The sequence below is a fragment of the Carlito syrichta genome, unplaced genomic scaffold (genome assembly GCF_000164805.1).
Source record: "Carlito syrichta isolate Samal-C Ts95f unplaced genomic scaffold, Tarsius_syrichta-2.0.1 Scaffold302986, whole genome shotgun sequence".
NCBI lineage: Eukaryota > Metazoa > Chordata > Mammalia > Primates > Tarsiidae > Carlito > Carlito syrichta.
Genome location: NW_007247082.1, coordinates 542,870 through 559,109, shown reverse-complemented (window position 1 = coordinate 559,109; position 16,240 = coordinate 542,870). Strand labels below are relative to the sequence as shown.

At 42.9% G+C, this 16,240-nt stretch overlaps 1 protein-coding gene across 1 annotated transcript in view; it reads left to right on the top strand.

Moving 5' to 3' along the window:
- Positions 1–16,240, top strand: part of AGBL4 (ATP/GTP binding protein like 4) — a 157,477-nt gene that overhangs the window by 13,113 nt on the left and 128,124 nt on the right. Inside the window, exon 2 of the mRNA XM_008057388.1 lies at positions 11,461–11,550. Within this exon, the coding sequence (XP_008055579.1) occupies positions 11,461–11,550 (90 nt within the window). The remainder of the gene's footprint in view (positions 1–11,460; positions 11,551–16,240) is intronic.

Sequence of the window (16,240 nt, the reverse complement as noted above, 5' to 3'; positions counted from 1 at the left end):
TGAGGATTGACCATGTGACAAGCACTGTTGTTAATGCTTGATTTTTAACTCATTTCGTTCTCACAGCTACCCAATAAGATAAATATTACTATTCCCATTTTAGAGATGAGGAGACTGAGGCACCCAGAGGTTGAGTAATTTTCCCACGACCACAGCTAGCAAGTGGCAGAGCCAGAATAGGAAATCAGGCACAGCCACATCTAAGGTTACGCTCACTCCACCCACTGCTGTGGCTTCTCTGTAGGTGAGCAGAGTCTGGGAATGAGGGAGAAAGAACACAGCTTTCACATTAACCAGACCTGGGTCTACTCTGTTCCCACCACTTACCGGCTAAATGACTTTGGACAATTTGCTGACCTCAACCAACTCTTTAGTCTTATTCCTTTGGGCCTTATCCTCCCCGGCACTCATCACTCCATAACTGTTAGCAATATTTTATTGACTCAATAAATATGTAGTCAGCGTGTGTATGTGGCAGGCACTGTTTCAGACCTGGGTCCACAGCAGTTAATAAGACAGAGTTCCTGCTGCCATGGAGCTAGTGTTCTTTAGGAGGAAGCTCTGAGGACCCAGGAGAACCATCTGAACAGAAATGTAAGGAAGCTAGAAAGTTGAGCAGAGGTTTGGCGAGCAGGCAATAGCACAGTAAGAGGTGAAAATCAGGAGATGGACAGGAAACTTGTAGTGCATGGGGAAGTCACTGCCGAACTGAGCACAGGGGAGTGAGACCAGCCTGTCTGAGAGCAAATGATAGGGCACAGGAGGGAAGCAGCAGGAGGTCACTGTTGTAGCTCAGACAGTGTAGGATGGGTGGTGTTGAGCTAGGGCGGTGGCAACAGAAATACCTCTCTATCGAGCACCAAAGTGTTTCATAAACCACAAAGTCATGGGCATGTGTGAGTTTGTTTCTTATCATTATTCTTATTTCTGCCTCATCACTGACCCTTCCTTGTGTGTTGCTGTTCCATAGTCTATTTAACACCCTCATGGGCAAGGCATGGATCAATTTGGTTTCTAAGATCCCAGAACAATTCAGCTTCCCTGGCTCCTGAAGATGTTGTGAGTTGAGAGAAAAAAAATTACAATGTTTAATAGAAATACTTTTCCTTCATTAAATGAAATCTCCAAAGCCCAGTAGCATTTTCAGTGCTTATATAAAGACGCCAGTGGGGATTTGAGATTGAAAGTGGTATTTTTATACAACTCGATGAAGATCTCAATAGGAAAGAAAGAACACTCTTCAAATCTAAATTCCTCCAGCATTGGGCAAGACAGATCTTCTGCTCAGGACTGGGATCACGGTACTCTTAGCCCTATCGGAAAACTTTTCCTAAAGCACTCGGAGCACTCATATATTGGTTCTCTGCTTGGGGAAATTGTATTAATCATGTCTTTCCAAGGCTGTAAACCATTTACCTTGCACTTATGTTTACACCTCAAGTTTGATACTGTACAAAAACTCAGGTATTTGTAAGAGTTTGAGTCAGACACAGCTGCCTGCACATAGGTACACACAGAGTAACATCTCTTTTATCTAGCATAGCTGGGGAATAAACTCTTCCCCTTGGAAGTATCAGAGGGAAGACTGGTCTCTGGAAATAGAAAGGGTTCAAATTCCAGCTCTGACTCTTGCTAGCTGGGCAGCCACGCAATGTACTTAACCCCTACGATTCTCTCAGGGCTTGGTGAGACTTGGGTCGCAATATATGTAAAGTGTCTGGCATACAGGAATTACCCCAAACTGCTTTCCCTTCAGCCACCTCTCACCTGACAGTTTTATTCTAACCTGCTGGCATCATCATCAATTTTATAGCAATTATTCTGGTTATGGATAATAGCAACTCCCCCGCTTCAATTTAGTGGCTTCAAATGACAAATGCCATGTATTTTGCAGAGTACCTGCAATGTGACTGCTGGTTTCTGCTCCATGATATCTGGGGCTTCAGCTGGCACAGCTCCAACATCTTATCTTACAGATGGAAAACAGATGTTGAGAGAGGGCACAGGGAAAGGTTCTGCTGGAGCCTTATAGCAAGCTAAGGAATAGATCTTTTTCTGAATGCTACCACTGTGCCAGGCTCTGGAAGGGGCAACAAAGCTGTAAGACTTTGAGTTCATGAGATCTCCAGACAGCAATCAAGCCACTGGGGGAACCGAATTTATGTTTCTTGACAACTGGTTGTTTTGGCCCCTCTGGTGACATCTGGCTTTGGAGTCTGATAACCTGGCTCTCACCCACATTTACCTCAACTCCCTCATGCATGAGATGAGATTCTCACCTCTCTTTCAGGGCTGATGGTGCCTGTGCCTAGCAACTAGCAAATGCTCAATACATGACATCTGTGAAAGGAAGGATCCATTCCCTGCCTGTAGTGTCCCAGTGCCTGCCCAACCCACCAGCATTGCCAGGAAAGCAGGGAAAGGCTCTTATTGTGACTAACAGGCAGGCTGAACTCTTGCCTTTCACTGTGGAAAAATCCATTACTGAGAAGTCATTTGTCAAAGCCAACTGTTTAGCTGCTTTAATTTACATATTTATCAAGTTTGATTAGAATGTATTGTCTTAGACTTTCATCCCAACTTTCACCTCTCCTCACCCTCTTTTCCTGGGGAAACTGTTTTTGTTGTCCTTGTTGCAAAAGGGCACCTCGTAATTCAATTTGCATTTGCTAATAAGCCTGAAACTAAACCTGGTGAGGAACTTCTAGAGTCCTGAAGTGCTGGATTCAAAAGGCAAAGCACATGCTTGGGAAATCCTGGGCACTCGATTCTAACTGGATATGCTCATTCAACCAAAGGGCAACAAAGACTATTCCACAGGTATTTATTGAGCACCGTCTGGGTGTCAAGCACTGGATATACAAATTGTGAAAATGGCAAAGTCATGGCTTTTCTGTTACTTAAAGCAGTGGTCCCCAATCTTTTTAGCATCAGGGACTGGTGAAAAACAATTTTTCCACAGTCTGGGGTGGGGGAAAGGAGATGATTTCAGAGTGATTCAGGATGATTCAAGCACATTACATTTATTGTGCACTTTATTTCCATAATGCAGAATCCCAGTGGGAACCCTGATCTTGTTTTCCTGCAACTAGACGGTCCCATCTGGGGGTGATGGGAGACAGTGACACCTGAAGTGTGTTGCTTTTTTGTGCAGTCTACTCTGCAATCTTGTTTTGGTTGTTGTCACTGCAGAAAACCCTGCTTCACAAAGAGGATGGTGGAAATGAAAGCAGATGTTTCTGTGATGATCTGACAGGAGGCAGAGATCAGGTGGTAATGCGGTTAATGGGGAGCGGCTGTAAATAAAGATGAAGCTTTGCTTGCTTGCCCATCACTCACCTTCTGCTGTGTGACCTGGTTTCTAGTCTGTAGTCCAGGGATTGGGGACCCCTGACTTAGAGTTTGGTGACCTCAGTTTCTACATCTGTAAGATCAGGCATTTGGACCAAGTGACCTCTAAGTGCCTGTAAGTACCATTTTTTGAACACTTACTATGCATCAAGTCATGTGCATAGACCTGATGCATTATCTAATTTAATTCTTATAAGATCCCCATGAGTTTGATACTGTTATTATCCTCATTTTTCAGAGGAGAAAGTGAAAGCACCCAGAGCTCAAGGTCACATAAGTACATGTGGCAGAACTTGGATTTAACTCTCCTCCTGTTGAATTCTAGAATCCAAGTTTATAACTGCAAGCTTTGATCTTTCTCCTCTACTAATCTTTCAGCTCCTGGATGGCAGGGACAGTGTCTGATTTTTCTTTATGTCCTCAGCGATCTGCCCGAAGTTTGGCATGTGGTTGGTATTAAAAAATATGTACTGAATTTAACTGAAAAAGAAAGTTCATCATCCTCAGCCTTCTTGTCTGAAGCCTCAGATCTTGAACCTCTGATCTGCTCTGTTCTCCTCAGCTACCTCGGCCAAAGGCTGGTGGAGCAGATACGGTATACAATGATCAGATCCCCCTTTAGGACCGAGTCCCCAGTTACCAAGAGTACTGGGGGCTGATAGGTCACAGTCAAGTCTCTTTGTGGTACTTGTACTTAGCCTTTACCAAGGTTACACCCCTGCCCTGCAAGTGGCCCATATCCAGTATCCTGCTAATGTAGGACACAGAGCCGGTCCCCTGGCCTCCTCAAACAACTGGGAAAGGCTATCATGGGAATGATTAAATACCTGTTGAGTCTGCCTTGATCCTGCTTCAGTCCCAGTAAAGCTCCGGTATGGGAATCTCAGAGCCTCTGAAAGAGACCCTGACTTGAGCAGGTATTTTGAGCAGATGGCTATGGTTCTGATCCTCTGGAGGTGCCTGTAGGGTTCTGGGATCAAGTTAGATGGGGGCAGGGAGCGCCCTCCTGCCCATCAGCCTGCCCCCAAAGGCTGCCTACCTGCTCTCAGGCCTAGAGTGCCAGGCCTACAGCAAGAAAGGGGGCTTTAGAAACTGCCAGAGCCCAACAGGACAGCCTGTCTGAAGAGGGAGACTCAGTGCTACTCCTGTGCTTGTCAAGGTGACAACTCCTTGACTGGTCCAAGCCCCTTGTCCCTCAGGCCTATATCTCATCACTTTTTGGCTTTTCTTCATTCCTCTGGCAGGCATCCCTGGGCAGTTTCTAGGTGCCACCCTTGTGAGTATTGCCCCAGGCTGCCCAGTCAGTGTTAGGTAAGAGGCCGTTGTCTGCCTCTACTTTTCTCTCTAGCTGTGTGACCTGGGCAAGTCATTTGTCTCCTCTGACCCTTACCTCCACAGTGAGGGGGTTCCCAGTGACCTCACAGGCCTTGCAGTTCTGATGGCCTCCATGAGTCTCCTGTAAGTCAGAGACCTCCTTACTACTTCTTAAAGCCATAAGAGCAGTTTAATATTTCCTAAGACATATTAAGATGTTAATTTGTGAAGACATGTGAGGTACACCAGAAAGGCTTCTGTCCCCAAAGTCTGAAATTCCAGAATCAATGTTTCATTTCTTGCCAGGAGCATTTCTTTGTCATGAGCATACTCTTTTCTATAATAATTTCTGTTCTTTTCTTCCACTTACCAAGGGTAGAACATCTGATCCCTAACCCTGTAACATGATAGGTCTACTACTTAGCTATGAGATTTTTAGGCCGTGGGAAAGTTGAACCTTGTGGAGGGAATGGGGGCCAGGGAGGAATGCTAAGGATTTGGGGAAATGAAAATAAACTTTGCCAACACCACTATTTTCTCAAGATGGCCCAGAGACTCAGAAGAGCAGGTGCTGGGCATTAGTCAGAATAGGTCTGAGTTGTGGCTTTTGGTTCTGCCTGACCAAGGCAGCAAATGATTTATGACCAAATGACAGGTCCAGACAGTTAACTGGGAATTCAGAGGAGGGTGAGGACACTGTGGTCTGGGGATATCTGGAGAGGCTTTTTGGAGGAGTTAGGCAAAGATATAAAGACTGGGAAACTGAAGGTTTACTTAGGAAGATAGTGGTAAAGCCAGTTTGAATAAAGAAGAATATTCTTGTAGGGAAGCAATTCTCAGCAAGGGGCTATTTGCCTCTGAGGAGACATAGGACATTCAGTAATGTCTGAAGGTATTTTTGATTGTCATAACTGGGGAGAGGGTTGCTACTGGCATCTGGTGGGTAGAGGCATGGGAGGCTGCTAGACATTATACAATGCATAGCTCAGCGCCACCCTCCCCCACCCCCCCAATGACAAACAGTTATCCACCTCAAGAGGCCTGTAGGGCTGAGGCTGAGGCACTCTATGATTTGTAAGCTGGAGATTATTATCTTCATTTGGTAAACAAGGAAACAGGCTCAGAGTGGGTAAGTAATTTGCCCAAGGTCTCACAGCCAATAATTTGTGGAACCTGGTTATGAGCCCCAATCCATCTACCTAGGGAAGTCAGCAGGCTTTCCATTTGACTCCCTCAGAGTACAGAAGAAATATAGGGTACAGTGTCCTGCCTAGTTTCCCTCATCCAACTCTTCCTCCCATTGGATTTGTCCTCTGGTCAACTTGACTGAGCAAGCCCTGCTTATCTTGGATTTCATCACATCACATCTCTACCCAAATGCATTCAACGGCTCTCTACTGCCTTCAAGAAAGCTCTGTTGATGCCTCCTAAAACTATGTTTTCTAGTAAAAATTATGTACCAGAAATTCTGCACCTTGACCATATTCTTACTACAATTCACTGCCTCTGTTCCCTCTTTACTGTCTGTGTCAGGGGCAGAGTGAGATTCTCAAATTGCTGATGAAATCACATAAAACACATTAATGCCAAGACTGACCTAGAACAAGTCCTGGATGAATGTTGGTTTACTTCTTCCCTTCTTAGAGAAGGCCCAACCAAACCAAGTCTCCAAGGCTGAGTAGGAGTAAGCCAGACAGCCGAGGTGGTGGCTGGCATTCTAAGCAGAGAGAAAACATGTGCCCTGTGTGGAAGAAGTGTGGGAGGGCCTGTCATGTGTGGGGAACTACTGAGTGTTAGCTGAGGCTGGGGTGAGGGGAAGTGGCTGGTGAGATAAGCAGCCTCCATCTACCAGAGATAGGGATCCAGGCTAAGGGCGTTGGACTTGCTTTGAGGACAACAGAGATCTGTGGAAGGTTTTTAAGCAAAAGACATGGTATGCTCTCATTTGCGTTTTAGAAAGACCACTTTGGTGTCCAGGTGGAAGGTGAACTGGCAAGGGTGATGCTGGCCCAGGAGGACCAGTATTGCAGCTATTCCATCCCTGAGCAGGCCCTCAGACAGAAACCAGGCAACTATGCTGCTATTGCTACCGGATGTCTTACTTTTCCAGCTTAATAGTATTGTAGACCTGCCTGGACCCTGGAGTATTAAAGAAAAGACTGAAACTGGTTTGGCTTAGAAACCAGTAGGTGGACATTTTCTTTACTTTATTATGCCTTTAAGGATCATGAAGTCACAAAAATGAAAAAAAACTTAGGTTTTAACATTTCACATTCTTCTCCCAGTTCAGCACTTCCTTCTTCCTTCATATTAACATTCCATTCCCCACAAGTCATCATCTGGAGAGATGGGAGAACAAGACTGAGAATGCAAACTTCTGAGAGAGTTTTGTCCTCAGAGGGCTAGTACTCTCTAGGGCTCTCTAGTACCTCCACCAGCTACAGACTCACTGATAATTGGCCAAATGAATCGAGGCTTTCTCCACATATCGACACCAAGATTATGGCTCACTGGGGGTCAGCATCAACAGATAAAACACAAAGTTACTTTACTTCTACATGTCAGCTAGGGGATGTCTGTTATTTATCTATTGCTGCCTAACCAATTACTCTAGAATTTAGTATCTCAAAACAACAATCATTTATTCTCTCTCTGTCCTTCTGATCAGGAATGTAAGAGCAGCTTACCTGGATAGTTCTGACTTAGAGTCTCTCATGAAGTTGCAGTAGGCTGTCAGACAGGGCTGCAGTCATCTGGGACTGGAGGGTCCCCTTCCAAACACACTCACAGGGATTTGGCAGACCTCAGTTCCTCTTGGCTACTGTCTGGAAACTTCAGTACTTCACCATGTGGGCCTCTCCATAGGCTACCTAAGTGTCTTCATAATATGATGGCTGACTTCCCCAAGAGTGAGCTGTTCAAGAAAGAGAGAATACATCCAAGATGGAAGCCACAGTCTTTGTATAGACTAATCTCAGAAATGTCATGCTGTCTTTGATAGTACTCCATTTGTCAGAAGTAAGTCTCTAAGTGTAGCTAGCCTACACTGAAGGGGGAGGAGAGCTCATCTCCACCTTTTGAAGGGAGATTAACAAAGAATTTGTGGGTGTATTTTAAGAACCATCACAAGGTGGTTTTAAGCTCCAACAGTCAATATGACACAGTGGTTAAGAGCATACATTTGAGATTCATAAAGATCTAGGTTTAATTGTGGCTCTCACATTTGCTACTTATGAAAGTTTAGGCAAGTCATTTAACCTTTCTGGATCTCAATTTCCTAATCTATAAAAGAGAGCTAAGAATAGTAAATGTTTCATTGGGATGCTGTGAGAATTAAATAAGATCATACATGTAAAGTCCTTGGCACAGAAAGAGTACTCAATAAATAGTACTTAATTGCTATCAGAATGGAATAATATTGTCCTCCTTCACAGAAGACAGGATAGCACAGAGGTTTGCAACAGTTTTTTGAGTCAGACTCCCTGGGTTGGGACTCTGACTCTGCCATTCATTGGCTGTGAGAACCAGGGCAAGTCACTTCATCTCTTTTGGCTTTGATTTTCTGTAAGATGCAGATAATAATAGCTAGTACCTGGTTGCCTGATAGGTGTTCAATACATATATTTTATGAATAAGGAAACAGTGGATAATAGAGGGTTATAATAACAAAGGATACTTGTGTGTGTGTGTGAAGGATGTTTAAAGCACATTTGACTTCAAATAACTTGTGCTTAACTGGGGAACCTGATATGGTTGCCCCAGTGCCTTTTGAGTGTGCCCTTATACCCTTGAGCATGTCAGTCAATGTGAGCTCTATGGTTTGACCATCTTTTATGGGTTGTTCTTGGTTTCATTGTTTGCATTCTGTTCCATCCTGGCTTTGTTTGAGCACACTTTCTTCATCTCTGCTACCTCCACCAAGAATATGTTTAATTGGCTTTGCACCGACTCTGGAGATTTGGTGACGGGAAGGGGTGGGGTAGTCCCATGTCACACCATCTCAGAGCTGCTACATTACCTTAAATTGATTTTGCAAATGAAAGCTAAAAGCTAAGCAAAGGCGACCCATCCATTTTGCCTAAAGATGATTATAATGCTCTTTTACGGCCTCCTAAATGACAAAGCAATTTGTTACCTGCCTACATCAACATTTGCTTATATTAGCACCCGAGATGTTTGATTTTTATTAGCCCCACGTTATCATTTTATGAAGACACAGGGGCTCAGTAAAATTAGTGTGCAAATAGAATGCCCATTTTGCATTTCCCTGTGGTCAGCAGAAATACTGAATGCAATTGAGTTGATACTGGGTCGGGGAGACATCCATAAAGTTAGCCTTCACCAAGGGCCTCAGCAATGCTATTTATCATTTCTAGACTGCTGGGATAGACGGGGTCAGTGTTAGACGGTGTTTTTTAAAAGGCTTGTGATTTTTTTTTTTAAGTGAAAAAGCAATACAAATACTAAGACAGTAGCTCAATTTCCATCACAATAAGAGATGAAACAAAGCTCTCTTATGTACATGGTAGATGGAAATGCAGCAGATGTGGAATCTCACACTGTTATTAGTGGATCCGGAGTGAGATAGAAAGGGTGCTGGGCTTGACTCTGGCACTCGACTGTATGATTTGGATGTGCCCCTTTGTTCTGCGAGTCTCAGTTTCTTCACCTGTGAAATGAGGTTAATACTGTCCACCTCACAGAGGCAAAATAAAATGATAAGAGTCTAAATTGATTTACAAGTCTTGATCAATACAAGTATTTTATTGATTAATTCGCCATCAGTTCCTGAGCACTTATTCCATGCAGGTTCCTGGAGAAAACATTAGAGAAACATACTCATCCAGGATACGTTCAAGTGTCTAATTCCTCTTTAAAATGTAAACTTCTTTAGGATGGGTGAGCCTTCTCTCTCCCTTTATTCCTACAGGTGCTTAGCATAGAGCTGAACAAAAAATTAGTTCTCAAAAATGTATTTTTGTTCCACTGTATTTCTTGCTGCCTTTCAGGGGAGACAGTGACCCCAACCCTTACTGGTCACCCCAGTGGACCAAGCAAGTCCCAAGCCTTTAGAACTAGGTTGAGTAGAGTTCATATTTTTTACTTTCATCTCTGACTGTTGGAATGATTAACCACATTCAAAATGACCTGTTTCCAGCATTTCGGAAAGAGAAAGCCTATTATCATTTCTACATTCTCTCCCTCCAGATCATCCTCTAACATACATGGAATTCTTTAATCCAATGTCTCTCAATGTTTCATTTAGGCACAATAGCTAAACTTTATTATACAAGTTAGACTTCTGTAAGGGCAGAAAGAGCTTGGATTCTGTTCTGGAGTCATCTTTTCCTACTTTTCTGCATGTCTAATAATTTTTTATTGGATGCTGGATATTGTAAATTATACATGGTTGACTGTTCAGATTTTGTTGTCTTCTTCTAAAGAGAATTGTGCTTTGTATAGCAAGCAGTTAAATTTATTTTATTCAGTTTGATCCTTGTGAGACTTATTTTAGAGCTTTGTAAAATGAGTCTGGAGTAGTTTAGCCCCACCACTAAGTCATGGCTCTTCTGAATTCTCCTGCTCCCCAAATGATCAATAAAGACTTTCACTTTGGTGATATGAATCCAAATGATTCCTAGTCCTGTGGGGTCTCTGAGAACTGTGCAGTTCACAGCTCCCTGTCCATTCTTTCCTGACATCATGGAGAGTCACCCTATGCATGTACAACTTAGGACCCAACAAAGACTCAAGAAGACTCCTTTTTTCTGGAACTCTTTTTCTGTAGAGCTCCCTCCTCTCTGGGACTCAGAGTTCCCCACAACTACTACCTGTTGAACTTGAATCTCAGTGAGACTTTAGTGCTCTTTTCAGGATGCCCTTCCCTGCTCTTTGGTCTAGAATGGACTGTCAGGCAAAAAGCCAAAACAATTGCAGGGCATACCTCATTTATTTCCCATCTCTCATGGATTATCTTGCACTGCCTCTTGATCAGTGTCTAAACATTGTGGTTTTTAAAAATTTTGTTCAACTTTCTAATTGTTTAAGAGAAATAGTTTCCCTGAAGTAACAGGCAGATTTGGTCCCAGTTACTTCATCAAAGTCAGACAAGGGCTTGGGTTCTAATCTCAGCTCCTACCACTACCTATTAAGTGTGTAACCTTGAACAAGTTATATAACATCTCTGAACCCCACTTTCTGCCTCTATTTTTAAAAAGTATTAACAACATATTACTGTAAGGAATATATATATATATATAGTACCTAGCAGAAAAGATGCGAATTAAATGGCAGCTGCTACTCTTACTATTACTAATATAAATAGCTACCTCCTTTACTCCGTCATTTACTGAATGTTTACTGTGTACTATGTAGTATGTAGCACATAAGCTTGTTAAATCATTACGACAACCCTATGAAGTAGATATTTTAACTTTGCTTATAGATTAGAAAATTGAAACTTAGAAAGTATATAAAATGTTCCTGGGGTCACAGTCAGTTAATTTGGGATTCATATTCACTTGTATGTCTCCCTCAAATGATTGTAAATATTATGTATTAATATAATATAATCACTTGCACCAAGGACAGGAAATGTAGTCTTTTAATATTGGGTAGCTAGGCACATAATTAAATTACTCAGCAATGGCTGGGTCTTAATGGTTCTAACCCAACAATTTAAGAGATCAAGGTAAAGCTTCTGTCCATCCCCCACAGGGCTCCCTCCCACACACCAACCCCTTGTCTCAGCTTCCCTTGCCCTCCTTAACAACCTTATTCCATTTTATCTTGCAGACAATCTCCAGGAAGGGGCAGAGCAGAAGGTGGTATTCATCACAGGACGAGTCCACCCAGGGGAAACACCTTCTTCATTTGTGTGCCAAGGTGAGTTGCAGGATCTAATGGGTGCCCTATGCCTACCCCCTCCATTCATCTGGGGCACTGTGATAATCTCTGGGCCAGCATGCTCACATGCAGAGCCATTATCTTGGATGGGAATTTACTTTACTTGTTTAAAGAGGTTGTATCTGATTTCCACTGGGTTTTATTTCGATAAGTGTTTATTGATTACATGTGGGTATGAATGAATGAATGAATAGGTAGAGCTGAATGAAGTTGGTTCATATGTGTCATGCTGAGGACAAGCCATCCAGAGCCATACATTCCTAGCTTTACTAGTCTCCAGTGGTTTACAACAGCAAGAAATCTGGTCCCAGGTCAATGTGAATGTTGGTAAAAGGACCATGAAATGGGAGGTAAGGACTGAAAATTATCTATTCACTAGTTACTCAATCATTCACTTAACAAACAACTTTTGAAATACCTGCTATGAGGAAGCAAACACGCTTAGCATCAGACAACCAGAGGGAAAGAAGACATAATTATTCTGCTCAAGTGTTTTTATTTATAGCTGCATTTTATTTATTGTTAAATATTTAATCCGTGCTATATTTAATTAGTAGCTATAGTCAGAGTATAAATATATTCAATAAATAAGATATAAATGATAAAATAATGAGTGCTCCAGTACCCACCAGTTTAAATAGCAGAATATTATCTACTCTACTCTTTAGTTTTGTGTCCCCCTTCCTGCTCCCCTCATCCTGCAGATAACCATCAGTTTTTATTTTGTATTTGTCACTCTTTAATGCTTTATCCTTCTGAATAGCTTTATAATGTATATAAGCATCCCTAAACAATGTATTTTTAGTTCTACATGTTTTTGAACTTTATAAAAATAGTATCACTCTATATGCCTTGGGATTTGCTTCCCATCCAGTAGCCATATTGGTGAGTGTAGCCAAAAGTAACCTGATTTTCACCATTGTATTTTATTCCATGTCCGTGTATAGCCCAATTTATCTCTTGTCCCCTGATGATGGATAATTAAGTTGCTTACAATATTTTTTCTTACAAATGATGATTCTACAAACATTTCTTATACATGTTGCTTTTTGCACATGTACAAATACTTTCTTAGGATGTATAACCCAGGAATGTAATTGGTGGATCATGGGATGTGTGCATTTTCAACTTCACTAGATATTTTCAAATTTCTCTCCAAAATATACACTGCTATGCTACCACCAGCAATGTATAAAAGTTCCTGCTGTCACCAGGCTTGGTGGCTCATACCTGTAAGCCCTGTATGTTGGGAGGCCAAGGCAGGAGGATCACTTGAGCCCAGGAGTTTGAGACCAGCCTGGGCAACATAGTGAAACACTGTCTTTACCAAAAAAAAAAAAAATTAAAGTAAAAAAAACTAGCCAGGTGTGGTGGTGTGTGCCTGTAGTCCCACTTGAGAAGCTGAGGTGGGAGAATTGCTTGATCCTAGGAGGTATAAGCTGTGGTGAGCCATGATCATACCACTGTACTCTAGCCTGGGTGATAGAACAAGACCACAACTCAAAAAAAAAAGTTCCTACTATCCCACATTCTTGCCACTACTTTTTCTTTTTCAACTATCTGGCAGGTGCATTACAAGTAAAATATGTGCTACTATGTGTGTGCCAAGCACTCTTCTAAGCACTTTATATAGTTTAATTAATTAATTTTTATTAATGCAATTTATTTAATTATATTAATGTTCTATATCACAGGGACTAAAGTTAACTGTCTTTTACATTTGAGCAAACTGAAATTTGGAGAAGTTAAGTAATTTATCCCTTTTTAAATGTATGATTCCATTTTTATTTTATTTTATTTTTTACTAAGTTAGGGTTACTTTGTTATGTATGGCTCCATTACTCCTGTGAGTTCATATGAAATGTACAGAATGGAAAAATCTAGAGAGACAGAAAAGAGATTGGTTGTAGATATGGGCTGGGGGGGGTAAAGGGTCTGACTGCTAGTGGATGTAGGATTTCTTTTTGGGGTGAATTTATCTCATTCTAATTTCAAAATGACCATGAGGTCAAAGAAATGTGAAAAGACCTACAGAGGCACTATCCTTGCTGCAGTGGAAGTGTCTGGGAGGTTTTTTGTTTGTTTATTTGTTTGTTTTTAGTCAGAACCTCACTCTGTCACCCAGGCTGAAATGCAGTAGCACACTCACCACCACTGCAGCCTCGAACTGATGGGCTCAGGTAATCCTTCCACCTCAGCCTTTCAAGCAGATGGAGCCACAGGCATGTGCCACCATGCTCGGCTAATGTTTTGATTTATTGTAGAGATGAGGTCTCGTCATGTTGCTCAAGCTGGTCTTGAACTCCTGAGCTCAGGCAATCCTCTCATCTCCACCACCCAAAGTGCTGGGGTTACAAGTGTGAGCCACCATGCCCAGCCATGTCTGGGATTTGAAATCAGACAATCCTGAGGTCAAATACTGGCTGTGCCACTTCCTAGCAGTGTGACTTCAGTTTCCTCAATGTGAAATTAGAATAACAATGCTATCTAAGAAGGCTGTTGTGAAGCTGGCATGAAATGACTGGAAACAGCACACCCAGTCTTGTGCCTGGCACATAGCAGGCACTCTACAGATGTCACCTCCTTCCCCATGGGAGTCTGCAAAGATGAAGCAGGTGATCTGCTTTGTAAACCATCAAGCATTGTGCAAAAAAACATGGACTGTATTTTCCCAGTTCATATTCTTACAATGCTGTGATTAGGCATGATGGTCTCCCTCTTTCCATCAGATGAGGAGACTGAGTTCCAGAGAGGGACTGCGACTTGCCCAAAGCCAAGCAGCTTGTAAGTGGTGTGGCTAGGGCTCCAGTCACTGTAGCTGACTCCTTAGCATTCTCATGTTGACCCCTCTGCAGCATTGTCCTTATGGTAACCTCTTCAGGTCCCTCCTGGGTTTACCAATCCCTTTACTTGCAGCCATCTGTCCAAGTTACCAAACTTGGCAGCAGATCTGTTCCCCCAGCTGATTGGATGTAACTGCTTTGAGCTTGTTGGTAAAAAAAGATGGTAGTCTTACCCTCCATACCTTCATCTCTGGGATCCCAAACCCTATACTTATCTCTGCTATGGGCAGGAGACAGAGGGCAGTGTCACCATCCCATTTTACAGATGAAGACTGAGGCACAGAGAAGTTGAGTGGACTTCGGGTACGGTCTCTGATGACTATTTCTTTTCTTTCTTTCTTTCTTTCTTTCTTTCTCTCTCTCTCTCTCTTTCTTTCTTTCTTGTTGGTATCTCACTCTGTCACCCAGGCAGGAGTGCAGTGGCACAATCACAGCGCACTACAGCCTCGACTTCCTGGGCCCAGGTGATCCTTCTGCCTCCACCTCCCGTCTTCCGAGGAGTTGGGACTACAGGCATGCATGACTCTGCTGGGCTAATTTTTTGATATTTTGCATAGATTAGGTCTTGTTATGTTGCCTAATCTGGTCTTGAACTCCTGGACTCAAGCAATCCTCTCGCTTCAGCCCCCCAAAGTGCTGGGATTACAAGCATGTACCATTGTGCCTGGCAGACCCTGTTATCTAAAAAAGAAACTTTGGATGGTTCTGATCTGATACACTCAATGTTGTCCTGTAGGCTTTTGATGAATGTCACCCTTAACAGAGCCTTTCACTGTCTGCCCACTGCCTTCAGTCCTCCATGATCTGGCTCTTGCCAGGTTCTCTGGCCTCAGTTCCATCACACTTCTGCCCCACACAGCTTAGTCCCTGAATGGGTGATCTCTCTTCCCCACCTTGCCTTTGCACCTGCTACTCCCTCTGCTGAGAAGGTCCTGCATTCACTCCTTGCCACCCAACAAGCCCCTCCCATCTTCCAAGGCTGATTCTGAATACCCCACTGTGGGGGCCTCCCTGACCTCTCCCCCTTGCCATTTGTTTTGTGCCTATGTTGTGGATCCAAAGGTGAACACCATCTTTATTGATGACAGACCATCTTTATTGTCCTGATTTGTGATGGTATATTTGGTTTATGTTTGCTCTTTCCTCTTTAAATAAACCATGAGCTATGTAAGGTCCAGGGTTGGGTCTCCAACTATCATTTCTCACATCTATAAAATGGGGTTGGCTTATTCATCTTATGGGGCTGTTGGAAGGAATAAATGAAATATTGAGTTCAGAGAGAGTTCCCTTGTCCCACTCAGAAATGGGAAATGCTAGAAGGCCAAGTTTTGTATCTGGAAGAACTCAGAATTCTGACCACGCCACAACAACTGATGTGCATTTTATAGATGAGGATGTGGAGTCTTGGGGAAATAAAATGACTTACCCAGAGTCACACGGCTAATTCATGACAGATGTAGCGCTGGAGTACAGGTCCCCAATCCTGTTCCTCCTCTTTCCCTGCCTCTATATCTGTCCCTTAGACACATTATTCATACTTCCTTGAGGCAGCATAAGATAGGCATCATTACACCACTTTATCAGTAAGGGACTGAGGCACAGTCTGCCTGGGAGGGTCTCTCGGTCACATGGGAACTGCCCAAGTCATAGACCCACAGGGCAGACCTGAGGGTTTCTTCCCCAGTCATGACCCTAAGCTTGGTCCCCCTCCTCAGCACCTTGTTCTGGGGATAGCAGGCAGGTCCAAGGCCTGGACAGATGATGACTGAAATACCTTCGATTCTGTTAACTCTTCCCCATTAACTGGCTTAGTGACCTTGAGCGGG